Source organism: Pelodiscus sinensis, chromosome 6 (genome assembly GCF_052426305.1).
Source record: "Pelodiscus sinensis isolate ZL-2025 chromosome 6, ASM5242630v1, whole genome shotgun sequence".
NCBI classification, from domain to species: domain Eukaryota; kingdom Metazoa; phylum Chordata; order Testudines; family Trionychidae; genus Pelodiscus; species Pelodiscus sinensis.
The window spans coordinates 34,063,333-34,085,269 of record NC_143057.1 but is presented as its reverse complement, the minus strand read 5'-3'; the positions used below and the strand labels follow the sequence as shown (position 1 = coordinate 34,085,269).

At 39.8% G+C, this 21,937-nt stretch overlaps 1 protein-coding gene across 4 annotated transcripts in view; it reads left to right on the top strand.

The window, feature by feature from the left end:
- TRPM3 (transient receptor potential cation channel subfamily M member 3) overlaps positions 1 to 21,937 on the top strand; it is a 591,213-nt gene that overhangs the window by 485,226 nt on the left and 84,050 nt on the right. For all 4 annotated transcript variants that reach the window (XM_089779235.1, XM_075931703.2, XM_089779234.1 and 1 more), the window contains exon 9: positions 12,360 to 12,432. In XM_089779235.1, the coding sequence (XP_089635361.1) occupies positions 12,360 to 12,432 (73 nt within the window). The remainder of the gene's footprint in view (positions 1 to 12,359; positions 12,433 to 21,937) is intronic.

The window sequence follows — 21,937 nt, the reverse complement described above, 5'->3', positions numbered from 1 at the left end:
GTTAACTCAGGGAACTTTGAAGTGCTAGGTAAAATCTCTGACTATTAATTTCATTCAGTAAATGTCTTTCATTTGATCTGATATGCATTTCTCATACTTTTAATTCAAATGAAACTAGCTCATAATAAGTGGTTTTAATCTAGTAGAAACCATGTGCTTTTATTTTTGCACACACTCTGACAAAAATTACAGTCGGGAAAATTAAATTTAATAGTTTCTGTTGCCACTTAAAGCACAGATTTGCTAACACATACTATGTTTCTTGTAGCATTAGCAAACATTTCAGGAGAGATCACTTTCTATCATTTTACAGCCTTGTTTATCTGTAATTTCAATAAAGAAAACAAGGCCAGGTCCTCAGCATGGGGGAAAGTTGGTGTAAGGTTCACAATTCCAGCTGCATAAAAAAACATATCTGGAGTCAACATACTTTAAGACAAACTTCAGTGCCATCCTCACAGTAGGAGGTCAATGGAAGAAATGCTCTCGTTGACTTCCCTTCCTCCTCACAAGGAGTAGGAGAACCAGCACTGATAGGGGCACCCTCAGCATTCGATTTAGCAGGTCTTTACTAGATTTACTAAATTTAATGCTGGAAGATTGACTGCCGCAGCATTGATCTTCCCTTTGGGAGGAGAGAAGAATGTTTTACATGAGGATGCAGAAACTGACCAGGTTCTGGGACTAGAAATCTGGGATGGCCTGGGACATTGTGCAGTTTATATGTTGTGTTCATTGTTCATTTATGTGCCCAGGCCTTTAATGGGTATGTCCAATTATTCCAGATATCTTTACCTTTTCCAGTTCCCTCAGGAAAACCCACCTCCTCAAGCAGTCCCTTCTTCTCCTTGCCTCTATTTGTCAGTAATCCTCTCATCCTTACCATCTCTGTCCTGATCTGTAGCCCTGAGTATGTGTTTCTCTTTCTTACTCTGAGCTCTTTAGGCAGGTAATAGCTCTTGGACCAGATGGACTGATGCACCTACACAAAGCCTTATTGTTTATTACTTCTTTGCATTGCAACAGCATATAGGAGACCTAATCATGGACCAGGACCCTGTTATACTAGGAATTGTATAAACACCTTTGGCAGGTCTGTGCATGAACATGGCAGGCATGTCTCATGCTGTGTTTTACAGGAGGGAGACCAGTGTTTCTAAAGTGCAATGTAAATTTCTACACTATAAATTCATCATCCATCTCCATCATCATCATCATCATCATCATCATCATAATGAACTGGTCTATTCCAGTTGCTTAACTGATCAGTAGTTCAAAAGGACTGTTAACCAGCTTGGAAGGTAATAATTCATAGCTATTTCTGATTATATGTTCCTGCCTCAGCCAGTCTGATTTTGTCATCAGTCAAAATATGGAATATTTACACAAATTTTGTAATGACAAATAATCTACATACTCATGTATTATATGGGATTTGGGGGGGGGTTTAAAAAGCAAGAGCAGAGTTTGAGGGCTGAGCAAGGGCATTAAACTGGACCTCGCAAGTGGCAAGATAGTGCCCTAGCCACTGAACCTTCCATTCTCTCCTGTGTCTGAAGCTAATGTTTCCAGTTTCAGTTAAAAGCAGGAGGCGTAACGGCTGATTCGGTCCGTTTCAAAGCAGTGCATGGGAGGAATGCAGACAAAATTATTTAAAATAATAACATTCAGACAATATATTTCTAGTACCTACAGCTATGGGCATTTACTTAGTAAAGCTTTATTCCCTTAAAGCACTAGTACTTCAGTTCTAGATCTCTGGCTAACCCATAGCCCTGCTCATGGCTTCCATATTTAAATCCTGCTCGAATACCAGTCCAATTTTAAAGTTCTTTAACAGGTGTGGAAAAGAGATGTTTTAGGCCAAGACTCTTTCAGTGAAAGCCCAGTGTGGCATTAACTTGCTTGACTTGCTTTTACAGTTACCTATAAAGGTTTTTTTTTTTTCCAAGACTGGTCAGCAAATGCACCACAGACCCAAGGATAGGGAATAACCACCACAAGTCTTACCAGCTAAACCAAAATACCTCTCTCCGTGGAAGAGAGGCCCGTTGCTTCATTGTTCTCTGAAGCCTTTCCAAAATATGCACCAATGTAAAAAGGCAATAGTTTCGGTGCACTTTCTCCTCTAAAAAAGTACTACAAAAAGCTTCTTCCAGACATGTCCTGGGAGCAGTGCCTGATTTTTCTGGAATAAGTGGGACAGTGATAGTAATCTTTTAGTCTCCATTGGGGTTAATTATCTGCAATACGTCTCTTTTAAACCCTTCAAAATTCCTGTTGTTCAGAAGTCAGACTACCTTCCAAGAGGTTAAACTTCAATATTTAATTCACTATGCCACTCAATTCCCATTTTAACATCAACCTATTTAAGTCACTTTTTATTTGTAGAAAAGCCTTGGAAGGAAGCTTGATTTTGTCTATAGTCAGATTCAGGGCAGCTAACAAACTCACCTTGTCTCTAAAGCATAAGAAATGAAGGTTGTTCCTTTAGCATTTTAAAAATTAAACAAGATATTTGTTTGACATTATGTCCCAGAGTCAATGTGATGAGGCCAGGAATTACTCTGCACTTTTTTAAATATTCGTGTCTCTTCACCTAAAGACACTTTACTTCCCCTGCCCACCTTATTCCATTTCTGAAATTCCCAGCTCTGTGGAAACACATTCCTTGTGTTTGTATTCATGCACTGTCTATGTATAAACATGGTTTAGCATAGGAGATGGAATCAGATGTCTAGATTATATTCCTCTGCTCTGCCAATTCCTTGCTATGTGGCCTTGAGCAGGTTACTCAATGTGTTCAACTTTCCTCATCTATTAAAAGAGACAGAACACTGTGTACAACTTAACCAAGAAATTGAGACCTAATTTGTTAGAGTTAGTAAAATGCTATGAGATCCTTTCATGGAAAGTGCTAAACAAGTACAAAGGGTTTCTGGAAGTGTTGTTTCCACAACCATCTGATTTGCCCATCTGTTCCTTCCAAAAAAATGAAATTTCTAGTCAAAAGACTGGTAACACTGGCAGGGTTAAAATGAGAAAAAAAAAGTTTGATAATCTAACTTTTTATACGGATTTGTCAATTGATATGCTTGATAACAGAGGTATAAGTTCTAGACACAGAGATGGAGATGTGAAAGTTTCACACACACCCCATTATAGGGTGGTTGACGTATCCGTGACTGTGTTGAACCACAAAGGAAATCAAGTTAGAGGTGAACAAAGCCAACATTCACACTTTTGTATATTTCAGAATTTTGACTAGATCTGTATGCATTGTGCTTTTCAGAGGAACCATTTCCCTATATGAGCACTTTTGTTGTATGCTTTCCTGCTTTTCTCCATGTTGTCAGTCTGAGGACTGTCAACAAAAAATGCAAAGAATTCTCATGCTACAGGGTAAACTCAGAACTTTTACAGCTAATGTTCTGAAAATGTTCTCCTCAGTTGCTTGTCCTCACCTCCTCTTTTGACCTGCAACCCTGGATCAATTCACTCACCAAGGTGGCCACTGACTAGATCTGATTATCTCTAAACACTTTACTCTCTCTTCTTTGCTGAATTTTCCCAATTTGACCACCATCTTGTCTTCACCCACCTGTTCACCAATTCACAGTGCTTTAATATAAGCTGTACCTCTGTCCCAGACAGATTTTTAGCCCAGTTACATAGGATTATTAATTTCCACAGTTCTCAGGCATTGTCAAGCTGGCCACCTTAAATGGCTTGTTTTACTAAACTCTGATTCTGCTCCAAGTGTCAGGGGAATAATCAGGCAGAACAAGCTGAGTTATAAATGCTAAAATGTACTGGAATGGTCTGACTACTCTGTAGAACCCGTTTGAGGATGAGAAACAGGAGAATTTCAGAATATATTACCCCTCCCTGCTCCACTGCAAACAGTGCTGATTTTTCTTCCAGGTATATGTAATTATATGTCACTGACATACTGTTCTATGTTAAGAAGAGGTGAGAGAAGGCACTAGCAATATATTCAAAGACAGAACAGGAACATCATTTGGAATTAATATTGGCTCACTATACATTCCCTTCCACACCTACCCCCAAAAATAGTCATAGTAAAATGAAGGTAGAAAAATATAACCTCTGTCTAAAAGGATGAATATCCTGCCATGTCTTAATGCATTTAATAGGCTGTAATATGATAGAAGATATACTGGTGGCTGCTCTCCCTGTGCACGTCACTTGCTGCTGCAGCTTAGCCTGTATCCTCAGCTGTCCCTAGGTTTGACAGCAGGCACCATCAGTCTGAGATATAAAGAATAAATTTGCTGCTGTGCTTCTGGGCTTTCTCTCCCGAGACGCGGAGTAAAATGTTTTTCTGTGTAGCTGTGTGCTGTGTCCGCTCTGCTAAGGCATTATTATTTCCTCTCTCTTCAAATTGACAGCAGCTAGAAATCTGAGCTTATTTCAGTCCTTTCCTCTCCTTATTGGATGGCTGCAATTTACTATATCAGCCCAAATTAAAGTCGACGTTTTAAAAATGAGGCTGCACTGCCATGTTGGGGACACCTATTCATTCCCAAGGTCTTCCTGCTGGCATGTGCAGCAGGCATAGCAGAATCATGCAGTCAGATGCTAGGGGGGAGGGGGGGGGCAGACACCGTGCTTTGCCTTGTTCTTAAGCCATTCCTGGGTTTCCTGTCCAGGTTATCCCAGGATCAACCCTCTTTTGAAGTAGCTGACTCAGGAAACCTCTAAAGATACTCAATAAACGCTGCCAGCTGACCCATTTTTTGGCCTCAGGATCTTTCCAGATGTTCCATTTGTATGTTTTGTATTTTAGCGGTAGCAGCCCTAGCCACCCTTATGACAGATGTCTGGGATAGTTACAACAGAAGACGTGCTGTGATGAGGAGGGTCACGTTGAGTGGCCAGGAAAAGAATGAAATGCATCCATGGCCCAAAGAATCTTTGTTTCTTAACATTTGCCAAAACCAAATTTATTCATTCACATTCCATGCTCCAGAGATGCATAATCTGGTGTAGAGTTGTGACTGCTACATGTAACTACTGCTGCTTCTGCTCCTTCCAGAACATTCTGCTCCTGAACATTCAGGCTCTGGTGTATGGTACACCTGGGGAGGAGGGGAAGGGGGCTGGAATAGTGGCTGCAGTCCCTCTGTGTCAATTGTACAAGGAACTGGAGCTAGTGGATCCACACAAACATGGCTCTACAGTCCATGCATATCCCCACTATGGGCTTCTGGTCCTTACTAGACCCACTACATTGAATGCTGGAAGATCGACCTCCACAGTGTCGATCTTCCCAGAAGTGGAGACATGCCCTTAGACTGAGGCTCATGAGCCGCAAGTGTCTCATCTCCTGCAGCTCTTTATAGCACATGATATTTAAACACAGTGGGTACATCTACACAGCAGCGTTGTTCCAAAATAACATAGTCCGCATCTACACACAAGCAGTTATTTTGACATAATGTCAAAATAATGTCCAGCCAGAGGACTTCTTACTCCTGTATCCTCATTTTATGAGGTTTAAGGGAAGTTAGAGGAAGAGTACTCTTTTCTCAGACTTCTTGCTCTGTAGACAGCACCAAAAGCCAAAATAAGCTATTTCAGCTTAAGCTATGCAATTGATGTAGCTCAAGCTGTGCAGCTTATTTCGGATTTAGCCCTGCTATGTAGACGTACCCTGTGTGATTCAATTTTTAACCAAAGTTATTAACCAATCAAGATGCTTTTACTATGTTCTTTGCAAATTCTAACTGATAACATTAAACTACTTGTTCAGTCATTTTTCTGTGAGAATAACACAAAACATTTTCCCTGTTGTGCTGTTTAAATATGAATATATATCACTATAGTAAATGAAACACTGAATTCACACTATTGTGGTTCTTTGAGTACTGCTGATCACTGCTGGGTTTGATTATCACTGCACTAAGATGTAGCTTTTCTTAAGGAAGGTTGTGTCTATATTGAGCAACAAAATGTTTGAATAAAAAATAGAGGAAATTTTTCTGTATGTAACTACACGTTTTCCTTAAGAAAAATAGCCATTTTGTTGACATTTCATACAGTAAAATTGTGTGAATGAAACGGCCTCTCTTCACAGCATACATTTGTTGCCTGTGTATGTCACAAAAGTTACCAGTTTAGAGTGCCTCCACCCCTTTTTTTGGTAATTTGCCAGTGTTCTAAGAATCCAAAATATTCCAGCAAGACTACTGTAAACTGAAGTGTTTTAAACACTTAACCCAAATTATCAATAGTCCCCATAGTGTGCACGTCTGGTCTGTGTGTCTTGCAAACAGGCACTGCAAAATAACATATATGTGTTGTGTAAACATGTCATCTGGGAAATGCTGTATATGTAACTCCTGATGCAGCATATATTCTTTAGTGATGTAAATCATTTTTGAATGTCAGTATTTGCGAGGATGCCTTCAGCTAGAATGAAACACTCTACTGTTATTTGCAGAACTGCAATGCCGAATCTCGGTTAAGGCTGTTAACCAATGGGGCACATCATATTAGATAAAACCTACTATGATGAGGCAGGAACTGCTCAGAGAAGGGGAAGAAAAAAGGGAATCAGTCAAGGAAGAAGGGAGTTTTCACTAGGGAGAAAACAGTGCTGATTTAAAATGACTGTTTTGGCGAAGAATTCTGAGGGCAGAGCAGTTTTTCCCCCTAATTGCTTTCTATCCTGCCCCTACCTTGGTTTCTATTTTGGTTTCTTGCCTGAAAACGAGTTTACCACCCTACTGGACTTCAGTTACAGCTAGCAAGTGTCACAGTGTGCTGTGATCATTGGGCTTGCAGAGATAGTCTGGTTTGGTTCAGTGACCTCCCATTACTTTTTCTTAGGAAGGATTAGAACACATCTAGTTGTCTTGAGAGGATAATGCTGGTCACATTAACATGCATTCAGTAAAATCCACACTTGGGAGAAAAAGAAGCTTCACAGGCTTTCTCTTTTTGTAATATTTTAGGAGGTGAATCCTGGTCCATGTACAGGGCAGGTTTTGTGGGAGCAGAGAGGGAACAATACCATCTGGAACTGTATCTATTCACTGGCTGGTATTGTTTATCCTTCCCCATCAAACTCATGGAGGAATTTGACTAGTGGACCCACCCTGTGTGACTTCACATAAACCGCCCCCTCTCCTGCCCCATGCCAGCATGAAAGGAGCTTTGCAGTGCTGTGTTCTGTGCTACACATGCGGCTTTCCTGCAGCTTTCTCACCTAAAGAATGTTACTGTTGAGCCTACAGAATGAGAGGCACTCTGCTTTATCTTTCATAGAGATTAGATGTTTATTCCTTCACTAATATCAAATATAAATCATCTGCACTGAAAATAAATGTTTTGCTCTTCACATAGAGGAAAAACAAGGATGCCACAAGGAGACTTTGCATAGAATTAGACTGCAGTCATTCAAGTGTACATTACTGCTGCTTTTGCAACTTGTTAGTGCCACCCATTGTTGGAAATGGGGCTCTGCTCCTGTTTCTAGGACCAAACTGCAATATTTAGCAGCGCACTTCAGGTGTTGTTCTCACCTAGGCTATTTACTTTTGTGAAGACAAGAAAACATTATTTAAAAAGAGGAAAAAAAAACCTTCACTCCCATTTAACAAGGCTTGTGCTCTCATTTTAACTTGCATTTTTCTCTAGCAGGCCTCATGCCTCAACCTAGGCCCCTTAGGACTCAGAGCATGTCAGTAAACAAGACCCACATTTCCAGAAGATGAAAGCAGCAGCCACAACAAGAGCGAGCACAAATCATATTTTCTTGAAAAGGACTCAGGTTAATAGAGATTCAAACACCCAGCTACAAATGAAAATAATGTGGCTCAATCTAGATGAAAAATGGAAGGTTGGGTTTTTCTTCTCTGCTTTCTACCAGAAAAAGAACATGATTTTTCAGTGTCAAAAGAAATAACTGAGTAGATAAAAAAATTTTTCTCTTTAATACAGTTTTAATCATGTTTGGAAGAATGGAAAACTGTTTAAAGATGTGGTTAAAGCTAGGTCAGCATAATGTGAAATCCTGAGTCTAGACTAATAATTCCCTTTTTCCAGTTAGCAGACAAATGGCTATACCAGGCTGTATAATACTATACATTTTTCCCTTCTTTTCTCTTACCAGATTAAAAATAATGCAGTCTTAAGAACAGGCATATAGTTCTTTTTGAAATATCATTTAAAATATGTTTACTTTAGTTAGCTCTGTAAGTAAATGCTTTAAAATGTATGTTTCCTGTTTTAGGGATGTTTGATTGTTCTCTCTTGATTGTATATAATCTACCAAACTGAAGTTTTCACTTCATGCATCTGACAAAGTGGGCTCCAGTACGTGAAAGCTTACACTCAAATAAAATTGTTAGTCTTCAAAGTGTCACAGGACTCCTCAGAATATAAATATAATTTAAAACAGAGTAACTATATACTGCATGACTTGATTAAATGATAACTAAGCTACCAGTAAGGTAAAAAGAATGTAAACACTGAGGGGGCAGTGGGTTTCTTTAAAGTGGTCCATAAAGTGAAATAATTAGAGTAATGGAATAAAATTTAGAAAATAAAAATGTAGGTGAACATCAAAGAAATGTGGAGTAGTGTCTGTTGCAAACCTATGATCTAAGTGCTATTATTTTAGAATTGTGGTAGCAACCCAATAGTTAAGCTTAAATAAAGTTCCTTTAAATAAAATAAAATTTGATCGCCCCCCCAAAAAGTTTAGCTTTTCTCAATGCCTAGATGTACAGTTCTCTTTTCATCTTAATGAGAGAATGATGTATACACATCAAGTGAGGGAAATAGTGTGATTACCATTAGAAAGCCCATCTTTGCATCGCTGACACTTACCTTTATTATCTGTACTTAGAAATGGTTACTCTGCAAATGTCAGTGCAAATTTTAACTACCCCAAGTGGTCAATGAGCTGTTTTAAAAGTATCAAAATTCTTCTTTTCAGTCTACTGAAAATATTTGCTCTACTAGGCTAGCTGGAAATAGTAGCAATCAGGAGACAGACATTAATGATATGTGAAACAGTCTATTCCTTGGTGGATACATTGGGAGCAAAAGATTTGGATATTCTATCTAACTCCTTGCTCACCCAAAACCTTCATTATAGTCCTGTATCGCAAAGGTGTTCAACATGAATCATTCAGCTTTATTTCAGTGTCTATTATGGATGCTTTGCATTTATCAGGTTCAGTGAGAGTTTTGCCTCACAGGATTTGGCCCTAAATGCTCATCCCTGGGAATGTGGAAATTGATGGGCACCTAAACAATCCATAGCTCTGCAAAGCACATGTAAAAATCCCTAATGGATGGCTAAGTAGCCTCTTTACAGCCACTCTAAACAAATATAACACTGGAAAAAAACAATGCAGTTCATTTCTGGCCCCTCATCCTTTATCTCTGAGAAGGTGGGTATTAGTAAAATTCATGATTTCTACACAGGCATGGCTCCTTTTCCCCTCATCTCTCTGCTTCTCCCAGGTATTATTTTATCCCTTTTGTTGTTTCTTAGAGAGAGAGATGGTAAAAAACAAATGAGTGACAGGTGCAGATGTATTCCTAATAAAAGCTGACAGGAACATGCAGCCCCGTTCTTTAATTAACAGCCCAGGAATTACAGCAGCCCAATAGCAACCACAGTGCATCAAGGTACAAAAGTCAGCTGTGCTACTGACAGTTTTGCACATATTGCTGATCTTTGTTCTATGGAGATGTATAAAATATTCCTCCAAAAGCTTTTTCCTTAACCTTGTAATTATTACCTCAGAAAAAAAATTAAATCTGAATCCACCTAGCTTGATGACAAACTGCTGACATTGGTAAAAATAGTTTCTTGGTTCTATAATGAGGACTCTACTCATAGAAGGAACCCAGCTTTCTGGAATTTAATTCCATCAGAGAGACGACTGTTAAATATTGTCTTGTTTTATTGTTTTAAAGACTGTTTTCTCTTGCATGCCTTTAATTTAAATAAATAAGACTTTGCTTTAGTGAGACTGTCTAGTCACTCTAATAACCAGTCATTGCTCTTGAAGGGAAGAGAATTAGAGGATCTGAGCCTCTGTGGCTATGTCTACATTGCAGCCTTTGTCGGTTTTTGCGCAAAAAACCACAGTATAGACCTGGCCATTTTGTGCAAAAAAAAAAACCCTTTTGTGCAAGAACCATTATTCCTCAAAAGAGCAGGTACACAGGATCTTGCACAAAAGGGGTTTTTGCCCCATCTACACTGTGGTTTTTTTGTGCAAAAACCTCTTCTACAAAATGGATCGGAAGAGACTATGCAACTGAGAGCACGAGAAGTGCTAGTGAGCGCTTCATTTGCATTGTGTCTGCCAACAAAGGCTGCAGTGTAGACGTAGCCTGTCAGACCTGCTGAAGTTATCACAGTGAGAGCCAAGGGAATAAAGCTCTCACCCCAAGCTATGAGTGGGAGAACTGCAAAATTTTTAAGGCAGATGATGTTTTGAAGACTAAGACATAGAGGAGATAGATTTATAGGAACCGTAATGACTGACAGTGAGCATCTGCAACCCTCTTTGAGTACAGTGAGAATGGCAAGTACTCACTAAGATTTGGACCATGTGTTTCTTATTGTTTTCTTCTCTAACATATTATCACTTTAGTTTGCATGCTGTCTTCCATACAACTATATGTGTTGTGAACATGAGAGAGAGAAGTTGTGTTTTTGCCTGATGTCACAGATGAACCATTTTCCCTGGCTCAAAACCCATGCCATGGTTTTTGGCTCATTCCATAGCCATCTAGACCTCAGGATAACAACCTTTATCTTGAGATTTTGTCCCAATATGGTGGAAATCTGACAAGGGCTGTTCATCTCAGAAGATTTCAGCTATTCTGCATGACTAAAAGTTTATGAGATCAGTTGATCCTCTGGCTCATCTACCATTTGGAACGAAAGTCTGACGAAATTTTGTACTGGTTAGATCGAAACCTGATCTGGATCTGAATGCCACTTTCATAGTCCATCTCTAATTTAATTATTTATATCTTTTTCCTTTCCCTCTTTTTAGTCCTTGGGTTTTGCTTTGTGTAAATCTCTTTTTCTAGCAGCTTACATGGCCTCTCTATTTTTAAATTTGTTTGCATTTTTTACATTTGGCTCTGGCCTCTTTTAGTGTTATGGTAATGAAAGGTTTGTAGTTTTGTTTTATTTTTAATAGAGCAGCAATCCATTGTGGTGGAGTGGTATTGTTTGTTTGGTTCAATGAGTTGGGCTTTTTGTGTGTAGTTATGTGAATATTGCTTCTTTCTGCTTTTACCCCAGTGATAGGTTTTTCAACCTTGGTACTGATTCCATGGCATGTGGCTACAGCCTGCTTTCTGAGCTACCATTTGTTGACTTCTGCCATGTGTGGTTTATTTTTCTATTATCCCCAGTTACCTCTTTGTTTCAATGTTTCCAAATCCGGAAACATTGGATAGACATAATACTTGGCCTTCCCAAGTAGGAAAGAGACTGTGACGTTCAGTGGCATTACCGAGAGCCACAGAATGAACACAGCATAACGTTCTGATAACACGTGGAGATGTTTGCTAGGTGATATTGCATCATCCAAACCCCACGTCATCACCCACTGATGCAAAATCACAACAAAAACGCAAAGTCACGTCAGGATGTTGTGCTGTGACTATTTGGTGGTTCTCCCCAACCTCATACAATACTATCCCTCCCCGCTCCTGCTCTGTGGCTGGCAATGATGAGAGAGTGACTGGTCTAAGAGAAAGGACCCAGCCCTATCGTTATTCAGTGATGGAATTTCATTGGTTCATTACAAGATTTTAATGCCTCCTTCCCAGCAGCCAACCAGTCTAGTATCCACTTCAGAAATGTCCATATTTTATGACTAGGTCAGTGATCTTTCTGCTGTCTGAAATCATGCTGCTGAATAGGGTTGTGGTCTGAATGATAAACATTTAACAAGGGTCCATCAATTCTGTTTTCTGCTTATAAGCTTACTGCACAAATTCATCCCCGATAAATTAAAATTAGATTTAATGGGTCAAATTTATTATTGCACTGGGGTTTAACACAAGAATATAATTTCCTCCTCAATTTTGGCCCTGTCGCTCTCAATCAAAAGATTCTGCCTACGGTCCATTGTATGGTCAATAATGGCATTTACTGTGGTGAATTATATGGCACAGAAATCTTATTCATGTTAATGCCATCTAATATACTTGTTGCTCTATAACTATGTCTAGATGATCAGTCTGCAACCATGGGGGTCTTTTCATATCAAGTGTACTGTTTTAATTTCTATATGAGCAAAAACTGCACACGTTTCTGATGGTGGAATTGTCTTCTCAAATTGCAGATTACAGTATTTCGCATGGGATCAGAAGGACACCAGGACATTGATTTAGCTATCCTGACAGCACTGCTAAAAGGTAATAGTTTCACTGCACAGTCAGTCCATGAAAAATCAAAATGTTTTAATTCTGTCTCTGAGGTGCTATAACCCTGCATATACTGGCAGAGTATAAAGTATGTAAATGATAAATTATAGGAGGAAACAGTAATTCAACTGCTTCTCAGACTTCACAATGTAATACATGCATTAACATTTAAAACATCCTGTTTCTTCTCCTAAAATCCTTGATCAGTACTAACTATGTCAAAGGAAACATCAGTGTGCATAGAAAAGAAGGCTCAACTATAAAATTCAGCTATCTCTATGCTCTGTAAAACGTACTTGATAATTTGTCTAATTTATAACGGTCTATTGTAAATTAGTGTTTGTAATTGGTTCTTAAACAATAGTTGATAGTTTGTCCAAAAAATTGGAACCAATTTTAACCAAAAAAAGAATTTGTGGCACAGTCATAGAAACATAGGTAAGATGTACTGTATGGGGGTGTGTGCTTACATTATGATGAATCACCAAGTACAGGTTGAATCTTTCTAATCCAGCATCCTCAGGACCTGACCTGTTCCAAACCAGAAAATTTTTCGGTCCACAGGAGGTCAATATTGTCTATCAGCGTACCGACACATTCACGACTTACTGGTCTGTGAGTGGACATTTAGGGATGAATTAGAGCTAAATAACAGCAGAGAGCACCAAGGCCTAGGACTGGTGGCTATAAACAAACTTTATGGGACCATAGGAAACGTACCCACACCCATGAAAAGTGGACATACAGATAACTAAAATCATACTGGTCTACACATGGAGAGTTGCTGGACCAGAGAGTTCTGGAGTAGAGAGTTTCAACCTTTAATTAGTCAATTGACATAGACTCTTTCTCAAAAGATGTCAAAGATACAGTCTGCAAAAAGCCATCTGTCTTCTGTGTTATTCATTTGGGCTCTCTAGGGAACCAGCAGAATAATGGACTGGAAGACTTGCTGTAATACTGGGGAAGACGTGGTGGCCCTTAAAATCTTACCACTTACCTTAGATAACAATCAGTGTTTGCAGACAGATAGTCATAGTATTGGCAGTATTCAGAGTCTTTCGTATAATTAGTAGAAAGGCATACAACTGGAGGCTTCAGATAGAGGTAACCTCATATGCTTAGGTAAAATTGGCAAGATTTTAAGAGGAAACTACATCTTTAACTCTAACTTTGGCGACTCTATGAAGGAAAATAAGAGAGAGCAGGGAGATAGTGGGCTAGGTTCTTAATGGAATTATTCCAAACTGACACCAGCATATGTGATACCTAGGCTTCTGGTAATGATCATATACTCTGTTCTTCTATTCAATAAGCTTAAAATATTGCATTATGGCAAGTCACCTGTTCATTTGCTTTTAAATGTTTGCAGGTTTTGATTTACTTTGGATTCAGTCTTGCAGACACTCTCACAATTAGTCCTACTGCACATGATTGTTTTACCGATTTCATGGTATGATGCATCAAAAAAGGTTCAAGCAGTTTGTGACAAAGATCTGCTTGTAAACACAAAAATAATTTAAACTGGGATTCTGAGGCAAAATAGAACTGTTCTTCGTCTGAGCTGGTGTTTGGAGGATCAAGCTCATCTTTGTAGAAAGAGAGAGTAAAAATAAGCTATCTAGAAATGCTCTCATTGTTCTTTATCACAATCTGCATTGGATGAAAAGTTAAACAATATTGTTAAACATCAAGTAATTCTTTTGGGAATATTTCTGGTAATATTTATTATGTAAACTGTAATGGGTGACTGCCATCTATAAACAGCACATGTTCCCCAGAACTAGCATTTCTGTCATCTCACTTGCTACAAGCTTCAAATGCACAACTCAGTATCTAGGTCCATTGTGAAGAAGGTCCAAGTTCTCTTTCTTTCATACGGCGATATGAGTAATTTATATAGTATTTACATTCAAGAAGTTTATTATATTTATATAGTATTAAAATTCAAAGAGCAGGACGGGTTTCATATGTTTTACAGTCCTAAAGTGTCAAACTCTTTCTAATGTTTCTGTACTCTACCTGAAATGGAAAATAATGAAATGTGATCGCCTCTTTTTTTTTTTAAATGGTCTGATGTTTGCATGGAATCCCAGAAATATGATCCCCCATGACTGATAACAAGGCCAGCTAAATCACTGTGCTGAATTAAGAACCAGAAGGCCAGGTGGTAGTTTTGGGGTGCCATTCTGTTGCCTATGAATGTTTCCTACAGCTGTCGGCAAGCTGCTGCCACCGCTGGATTTGGCGGAGTATGGTACTGCATGGGAGACTTGGGTGTGATAATGTGGCCAAATTAGTACTGGATTGACATGGTTAATGGGAATTGTGCCTGCTTATTCCAGGACTGAATTTCTCCTGGTCTCTTGCCCTGGGCTTGTGGTGAAAGAATAGCACTCAGCCTGAGCAGGGAGATGAATGCCTTATATAATCAATAGCCGCTCCTTTGGTTGATGAACTGGTGTATTGTGAGACTCAAAGAATGAAAAGAAGGATTGTGACATAGCTTACAAAGAAGGGGAAAGTATGGGGAGATCCCTCTAGTTCTAACATAGCTGCAAATAACACCTTCTCTTTCCCTAATCAAGTCTTCAGGTGGTTCAAGTTTGACTTGCTTAAGAGCTTTACTTTGCTTTTGATTTCTGATGACTGAGCATGATTACAAGGCACAGATGAGCCAATGTACAATGCAAATATCCAGGCACCCATGTCTGATGATCATACATGATGTGATTTTACCAAAAAAATCTCTAAATGGTGTTGATTTTGTTTTGACTCATAAAGCCAAGCCAGGCATTAATTTTTGCGCACCCCATTAACTTTCCTTATGCCCAAGCAGAGAATATCATGTCTATCCTTGCATTTTAGATTTTGATTTGGTTTTCTAGACAAATGTTTCCTTTCAAATGTGTAGGAAATGTCTGCACAGAACTGTAAATTAGCAATGTCCCGTTTAAATAATTTTATTATTTAAATATCAGTGCACTGAGCCCATACTCATTTGGTTTGGTGACTGCCAAACAAGGAAATGAGCAGACATTATTTCACTACAGCGGTAGCTGTTTCTTTGTTTAAAAAAATAGAAGAAACCAAAGGCTTTTTAAAGAACATATATGGGTCTCTTTATTTTTAACACAATAAAACACAGTGGCATTTTTAAAAGATGCCATCATTTGGTTTGTGATTACCATGGATGTTTTGTTGCTACTCCATAGTAAAAAGAGTAGTTAAAATTTCGAGGCATTCATTGTGGAAATTTTTACATGGACTCAAGGGAAAGTAATTGAACCAAACAAACCAAAAATCATGTATTGCTTAAATTAAATAAATAAAAGCCCAAGTCCAGGAAACATGTTTTATTTTGATTTTAACAGGATCTTTCATTTATCCTCTGCTAAAATTGTGAAAACTTGACATTCTGCAGTCACAGAAACTGCAGGTCTTGATCCCTATTTGTTAGTAGGTGTTGCCAGCAAGAGTAAGTCTCAGGTCTGACACTGGGTTCTCAAAGTACAAAGGACGCTACACAGGTATCTGTCAAACACAAGCAGTTTATTTCCTGACAGCTATCAGCTGTGCCCCTTAACTAAAAAAACAACATGATAGGAAAAGCGGCATTTCTTACATCCCTTCGGCTAGCCGGGAACCCCATTTCAGCTGCAGATGAAGTGGGAGACTGTCTCAGCTTCCGAGGCACTGGTACCAAAAGCCCATCGGTGAGGTCCAAATTGCTGTGCTCTGGTGCAGCTTTAAATACTGTGTATCTACCTTGTTTGTGGCAGCTTGGAAATATCTGGGGGTTACTCATTGCTTGTTACAGAGGCTGTGTCCAGACTCCATGCCTCCGTCGACGGAGGCATGTAGATTAGCCAGATCGGAAGAGGGAAATGAAGCCGCGATTAAAATAATCGCGGCTTCATTTAAATTTAAATGGCTGCCCCGATCTGCCGATCAGCTGTTTGTCGGCAGATCGGGAGAGTCTGGACGCGATGCCCCGACAAAGAAGCCTTTCTTCATCGACACAGGTAAACCTGGTTTCACGAGGCTTACCTGTGTCGATGAAGAAAGGCTTCTTTGTCGGGGCATCGCGTCCAGACTCTCCCGATCTGCCGACAAACAGCTGATCGGCAGATCGGGGCAGCCATTTAAATTTAAATGAAGCCGCGATTATTTTAATCGCGGCTTCATTTCCCTCTTCCGATCTGGCTAATCTACATGCCTCCGTCGACGGAGGCATGGAGTCTGGACACAGCCAGTATGGCTCAGCTGTACTGCTTGTCCTTTGACTTTGTTTACATGATCAGTACATTTAGGTAAACAAGATTATGTTCCCGCCCTTATCTACAATTTGTTCTTGCTACAATGGCGTATGTTCCTAGAGGCTTGCTTCTGGCTCATCAGTAGTAGGGAATGGGGAGGGGGAGAATGGGAAAGGAGGGAGAATGCAGGCCTCACCGCCGCTATACTTCACATGTATAATTTACCCCTACATTCCACCCCTGGGTGGTGGGGCACTGCACTCATATTCATGGATGGGAGGTATACTGGCTGTCTGGTTACTCCAGGTAACAGGTGTAGTAGATACCACACACAAGCACTCCACACGATTAGTGAGTACCACAGTGGTCTGCTTGAATATGCCATCCATAACACACTCTCCCACTGTATTAATTGCTATTCTACTAGGATCCAGAATGTGGTGTTTAAAGGGACACATCCATTCATTCCAGGGCATTTAGGCAAGCATGCCTCTCTTTGGATGTAAATCTCCAGCTCCCAATTAGCTCACAAGTTTGGATCCTGAGACGAGCCTCCATATTCTGATTGGGATGCATACGCATTGTAATGGTGTCTTCCCGATAGGTGATAGGTGTAGTCCATAGGTGCTTGTCTAGGGGTATAAAGCAAAAACAAAACAAAGAAACATATGCAGCAGCAATTGTTTATAATATGTCTTTGGTAAATTAGCAAGTTGGGCTCATGAAAGGGGGGCGCTATTTCTAGTTCCTTAGCAACAATTCGTGGTTGGCCTTAAGAGGGCAGCTGGGTATCTCTTTCCCATGCAGACTGTGGGGCACCTCTCAGGACCATAAACTTGAGTGTATATGCGAAATTCGTAATAGTGGTATCCAATTATGGATGTCCGTTTGGTGTTGTGCTGCCTAGCTTATAAACAGACAGGGCCGCTTTTCTGTGTCTGGCCTGTTAACCTGTTTTGGCTTCAGCTAGGCTTTGTCTCTTTGCTCCAACTGAACAGCAGGTTTCTGGGGGATAGCTTGGCCACAGACCATAGTTTAGGTTTTACCTATATATCAAAGGGCTACTGGCTACAGTGGGTTAAAAATCTATTCCTGCATTCCATTCTCTTAACCTAAGGTTCTTTAACCCACCAGGTTATATACAGCAATGTTAATGTTTGTAGCTTACTTTGGAATCATTGGTAGAGCACTAGTACTAGTAGGAATGTTATAATCGATACACCCCACATAATTTGGCAAAACAACACCCAAATTCAGCCCCAGGATATTCCATCCACTGACATAGCACTGCAGATGAGCTCCTTCAACTTGAAGTTCTGCTTTTTTTTATGTATTTTTGCCAAGTCTGAATACCACCATGTACGCCCCAAAGACTTCAACCCCAGCAGTGCTCTGCCTATCTGCTTCTCTGGGAAGCTAAAGAGGATAATTTATAAGCCAGGGAAGGGTCATACTTTGTTTATTTAAAAAGTTCTTGACTGTACCAGCTCCTATCGCAATACTAAGTTAGTGATCAGATTATATACCCTGCTGTGGGCCTGTCTGATCCAGAACATCGTTTTTGCAAGTATCAGCATAAGTGTCAGTACCAGTATAAGTGTCTTCTTTCTCAGTAAATGTGAAGGTGATCCCTCTTCATCCCTATTATTAATATAAGACAGCATTTTCATTGAAGTGATATTCTCTTATCTCAGGAGGAGATTGAACCTTTGAGGGTAATTTATTTACATAATCTTTGATGCTCTGTTGACATACGTGATTTTGTAGCACACCGAGGGCAGCACTGATATTTTGCTCAAGAGTTTGAAGACCTAACATTTTTAGTTTGAACACCTCATCTTCAATCTTTTATGCCTCTTGAAATTTGCTTGATTTCTGACTATGATGAGAGATGAAAGAAGAGAAATATTCTAGATTCTACTTTACATAATGTTTCTTCTTTTTAACATCAAATTTCTTGTTCCTAAACAAGAACCAGAAAATGTAGGGAATGTGTGTAGCTTTTTTAATCAACATGTTCCACTAAATGAAACCTCTTCTGTTCTAAAAAATAATTGTCGGTTGTCTTTCTGCATGTTTGCATGTAGAGTGAATGATAGTTCTGACCCATTTTTTGTAGATATGAATGTTTTAATTAACTTGAATCAAGAAGTTTAAGGCAATTACACTAACCAGTTTGCTTCATTTTTTTACTAAGAAGGAAATCTGGACCAAAGCTTTGAAAATTTGACCTGAGCTATCCTGAAATTCAGGGGTGTTTCTATGCAGGATCTTAATTCCGGCCCATCTTTATAGCTGTATTAAGGAAGGAAAAGAGGGAAGGGAGAATGATTACTGGTCCATTTGTTACCATGTTATTGAGGAGCATTTTGTAACCTTTGCCCACTACACTTTGGCAGTGACATTAATGCTAATTACTTATCCCACGACCTACAATGAAGGCTTCATAGGAGGTGATAGAAAGGAGGAGGGTGGGAGCAGAGAAGCATCAATTCTTGCCTATTTTGAGTCTTGCTATCAGCTGTTGCTTCTTAAGATAGAGTCGGGCATATTTCCTTATAGTACAGGAGCTCTCTTAAAACATTTTGCATGTTTAAAGCCTGTACAGGGCTTAAGAGATTGTTTCCCTATTTGTTCTAAAAAGTCATGAAAAACCGCCATTTTGCTAAATTGCATCTTCAGCATCACTTTGCTTTAAGACAGTGATTTTCAAATTATGGGGTGCAACCCCGTACTGGGTCGTGGAAAGTCAGGTACTGGATCGCCTTACTGAAGGGTGACCAGTGGGGGTGCTAAGGTCAGTTTCCTGCCTATCCTGGCACTGCAGACTGCACTGTCCCCTGGAAGCAGCCAGCAGCAGGTCCTCCTCCTAGGTGGAGATGAGTAGCTAGTTCTCACAAGATTAAAAAAAACAAACAACCCAAAAAGCAAAGCCAATCTCATTTCAAAATAAGCCCCAAATGAGCTGAATCTATTTTTGCTCGGCAGTGTCTGGCAACAAAGCAGGAACCAGCCAATGGGAGTGTGGAGCCAGAGCTTGGGGTGGGGAAATGGACCTGCTGCTGGCCACTTCCACAGTGCAGTGTGGTCCATTGTGCCAGGCAGGAAGCCTGCCTTACCATCCCACCGCCTCACTGACTGGGAGCCACCAGAGGTAACCTGTGTCCTAACAATCCCCTCTCCCAGACCTGAGCCCCTCCAAATTCAGAAACCCCTCCTGCACCCTAAGCACCTCATTCCTGGCCCCATCCCATAGCTTGCATCCCATCTCCATGCCCCAGCCCAGAGTCCCTGCCTACATGACTCAGAAATTCCTTTATATTATTCCAAGAGACACTTGAACATGTGGGAAGTGAATTTGCAATTAATATGATGTTGTGCTAAGTAATTTTCTTGCTACAGCTCATGAAGTCTATGTTTACCTACCTTTAATAATGGTGGCAATCGATTTTGTGCAGTTAGAGCTGTTCTTTCCAAGAAGTATGTGACTAGCAAGTTAAAGGCAACATACCGTGATTAGTACAACAAATGCCTTTGTTTTGTGGTGTCTCAAAGGTGCTCAGTTCATAATATCCTAGAAGGAAAAGGCTGGATACTGCAGGATCACTAGGCTGTTGCAATGCCTGTAGATTGTTGACAGCACTATCATGTTTCCGTCCAGTGAATACAAAGAATTGCCCAAGCCCTTTCAGTGTCTGAATTGTTAATCTTTTGGAAGAGGCATACTGTGTGGTATATACTCATTATGACATTACTGCCACATAATTCACTGATATGTGCACTGAACCATATGCAAAGCTAATGCAAACCTGATGCTTGTGCTCTCCTTCCAGCTTGTAAATAAGTCATGATTCATTCTTACATGATTCACTCTCACATCATATAGCATGTGATTGTCCTGGAAGGCACAGTGTGATGGGTCTGTCAGCCATGAAATCACTGCACATTTGACACACAAGGACACGGCATTAGCTCAATACAGTATGTTTCAGAGATAGACAGGAGTCTGTTAACAGCTCCCCTTTTTATTAATATAATCATTGTTACTGCCTTTTTTTGGTTAAATGTCAGTAATGTTTTTTGAGCTGTGCAAGATACAGATGTAGTAAGAGATACAGAGAAGAGAAGATTTTTATAATCTAACGCTCTTCAGCTCTGATGGAATGATGAAACATGTTTGAATTAAGTTGTGCTTTAAAATATTGTGGAAGATGTGAGTCTTCTGGATTGTCTTTCAGACATGGTTATCTGAACAATGTAATGTTTCAGGGCAACCCCTCCAAATACTTGACCATCCAAAAATATATATATATTATCCTAGAGTACCTATCACTGAGCACTGTGTCTCTAGGACATGCCAGCTAATACATGATGCTGCCATATGTCTCCTCAGCAAAACATATCAAACAAGTCCTCTGCACTCTCTATTCACTTTTCATAAATTATCAAGTCAAGTTAGGGCTCAGTCCTTATTTTCTCAGTGGCCTGAGCCCAGGATATCTAAAAGATCACCTAAAACTTCGGGATGAGAACGGCGGTTTACAACTCTGCTCCCTGGATACAGCGGAATTTTCTACCATAAAAGGTAACTCTCGTCTGTGCTGGAGACAGATCTTTTCAACAGGTCAGTCTAAGACTGTGGATTTAACTCCGATGGAAATTAAGGACCTTCACAGACCTCACCATCTTCCACTCCAAATGGACAGTGCATTTGTTCACCTTTACTACTATAAACCCTCAGCAGCCTGTACATTGGAAAAACAAGCCCCTTCCAAAACAAAACATCACACTGCAAAGATAATTTTCCCTCTGAGGAGAGGAAGAATCAATTACATATGACAGATGACGTGAATAGAATAGAAAAGTGTCCAGCGGAAAAGGAATCTGGGAATATAGAGCCTAGTCCTGTAAACTCTTCTATATGTAGAACTTGGTTTCGATAGGACTATTCACAGCAGTGTTTATTGTAACAGCTTCTTGGTGAATATTTTGTGGATATGCCAATACAATCTGATTTGCTCCATGGAGCTCATAGATAAACTTGTTAAGTTGCAGAGGGGTAGCCATTTTAGTCTGATTCTGCAAAAACAACAAGGAGTCCTGTGTCACTTTAAAGACTAAAATCTGACAAAGTGGTTTTTACCCACCAAAGCTTATGCCCAAATAAATCTGTTAGTTGTTAAGGTGCCACATGATTCCTTGTTTTTCCATAAACTTGTTAATGAGAAATGTAAGTG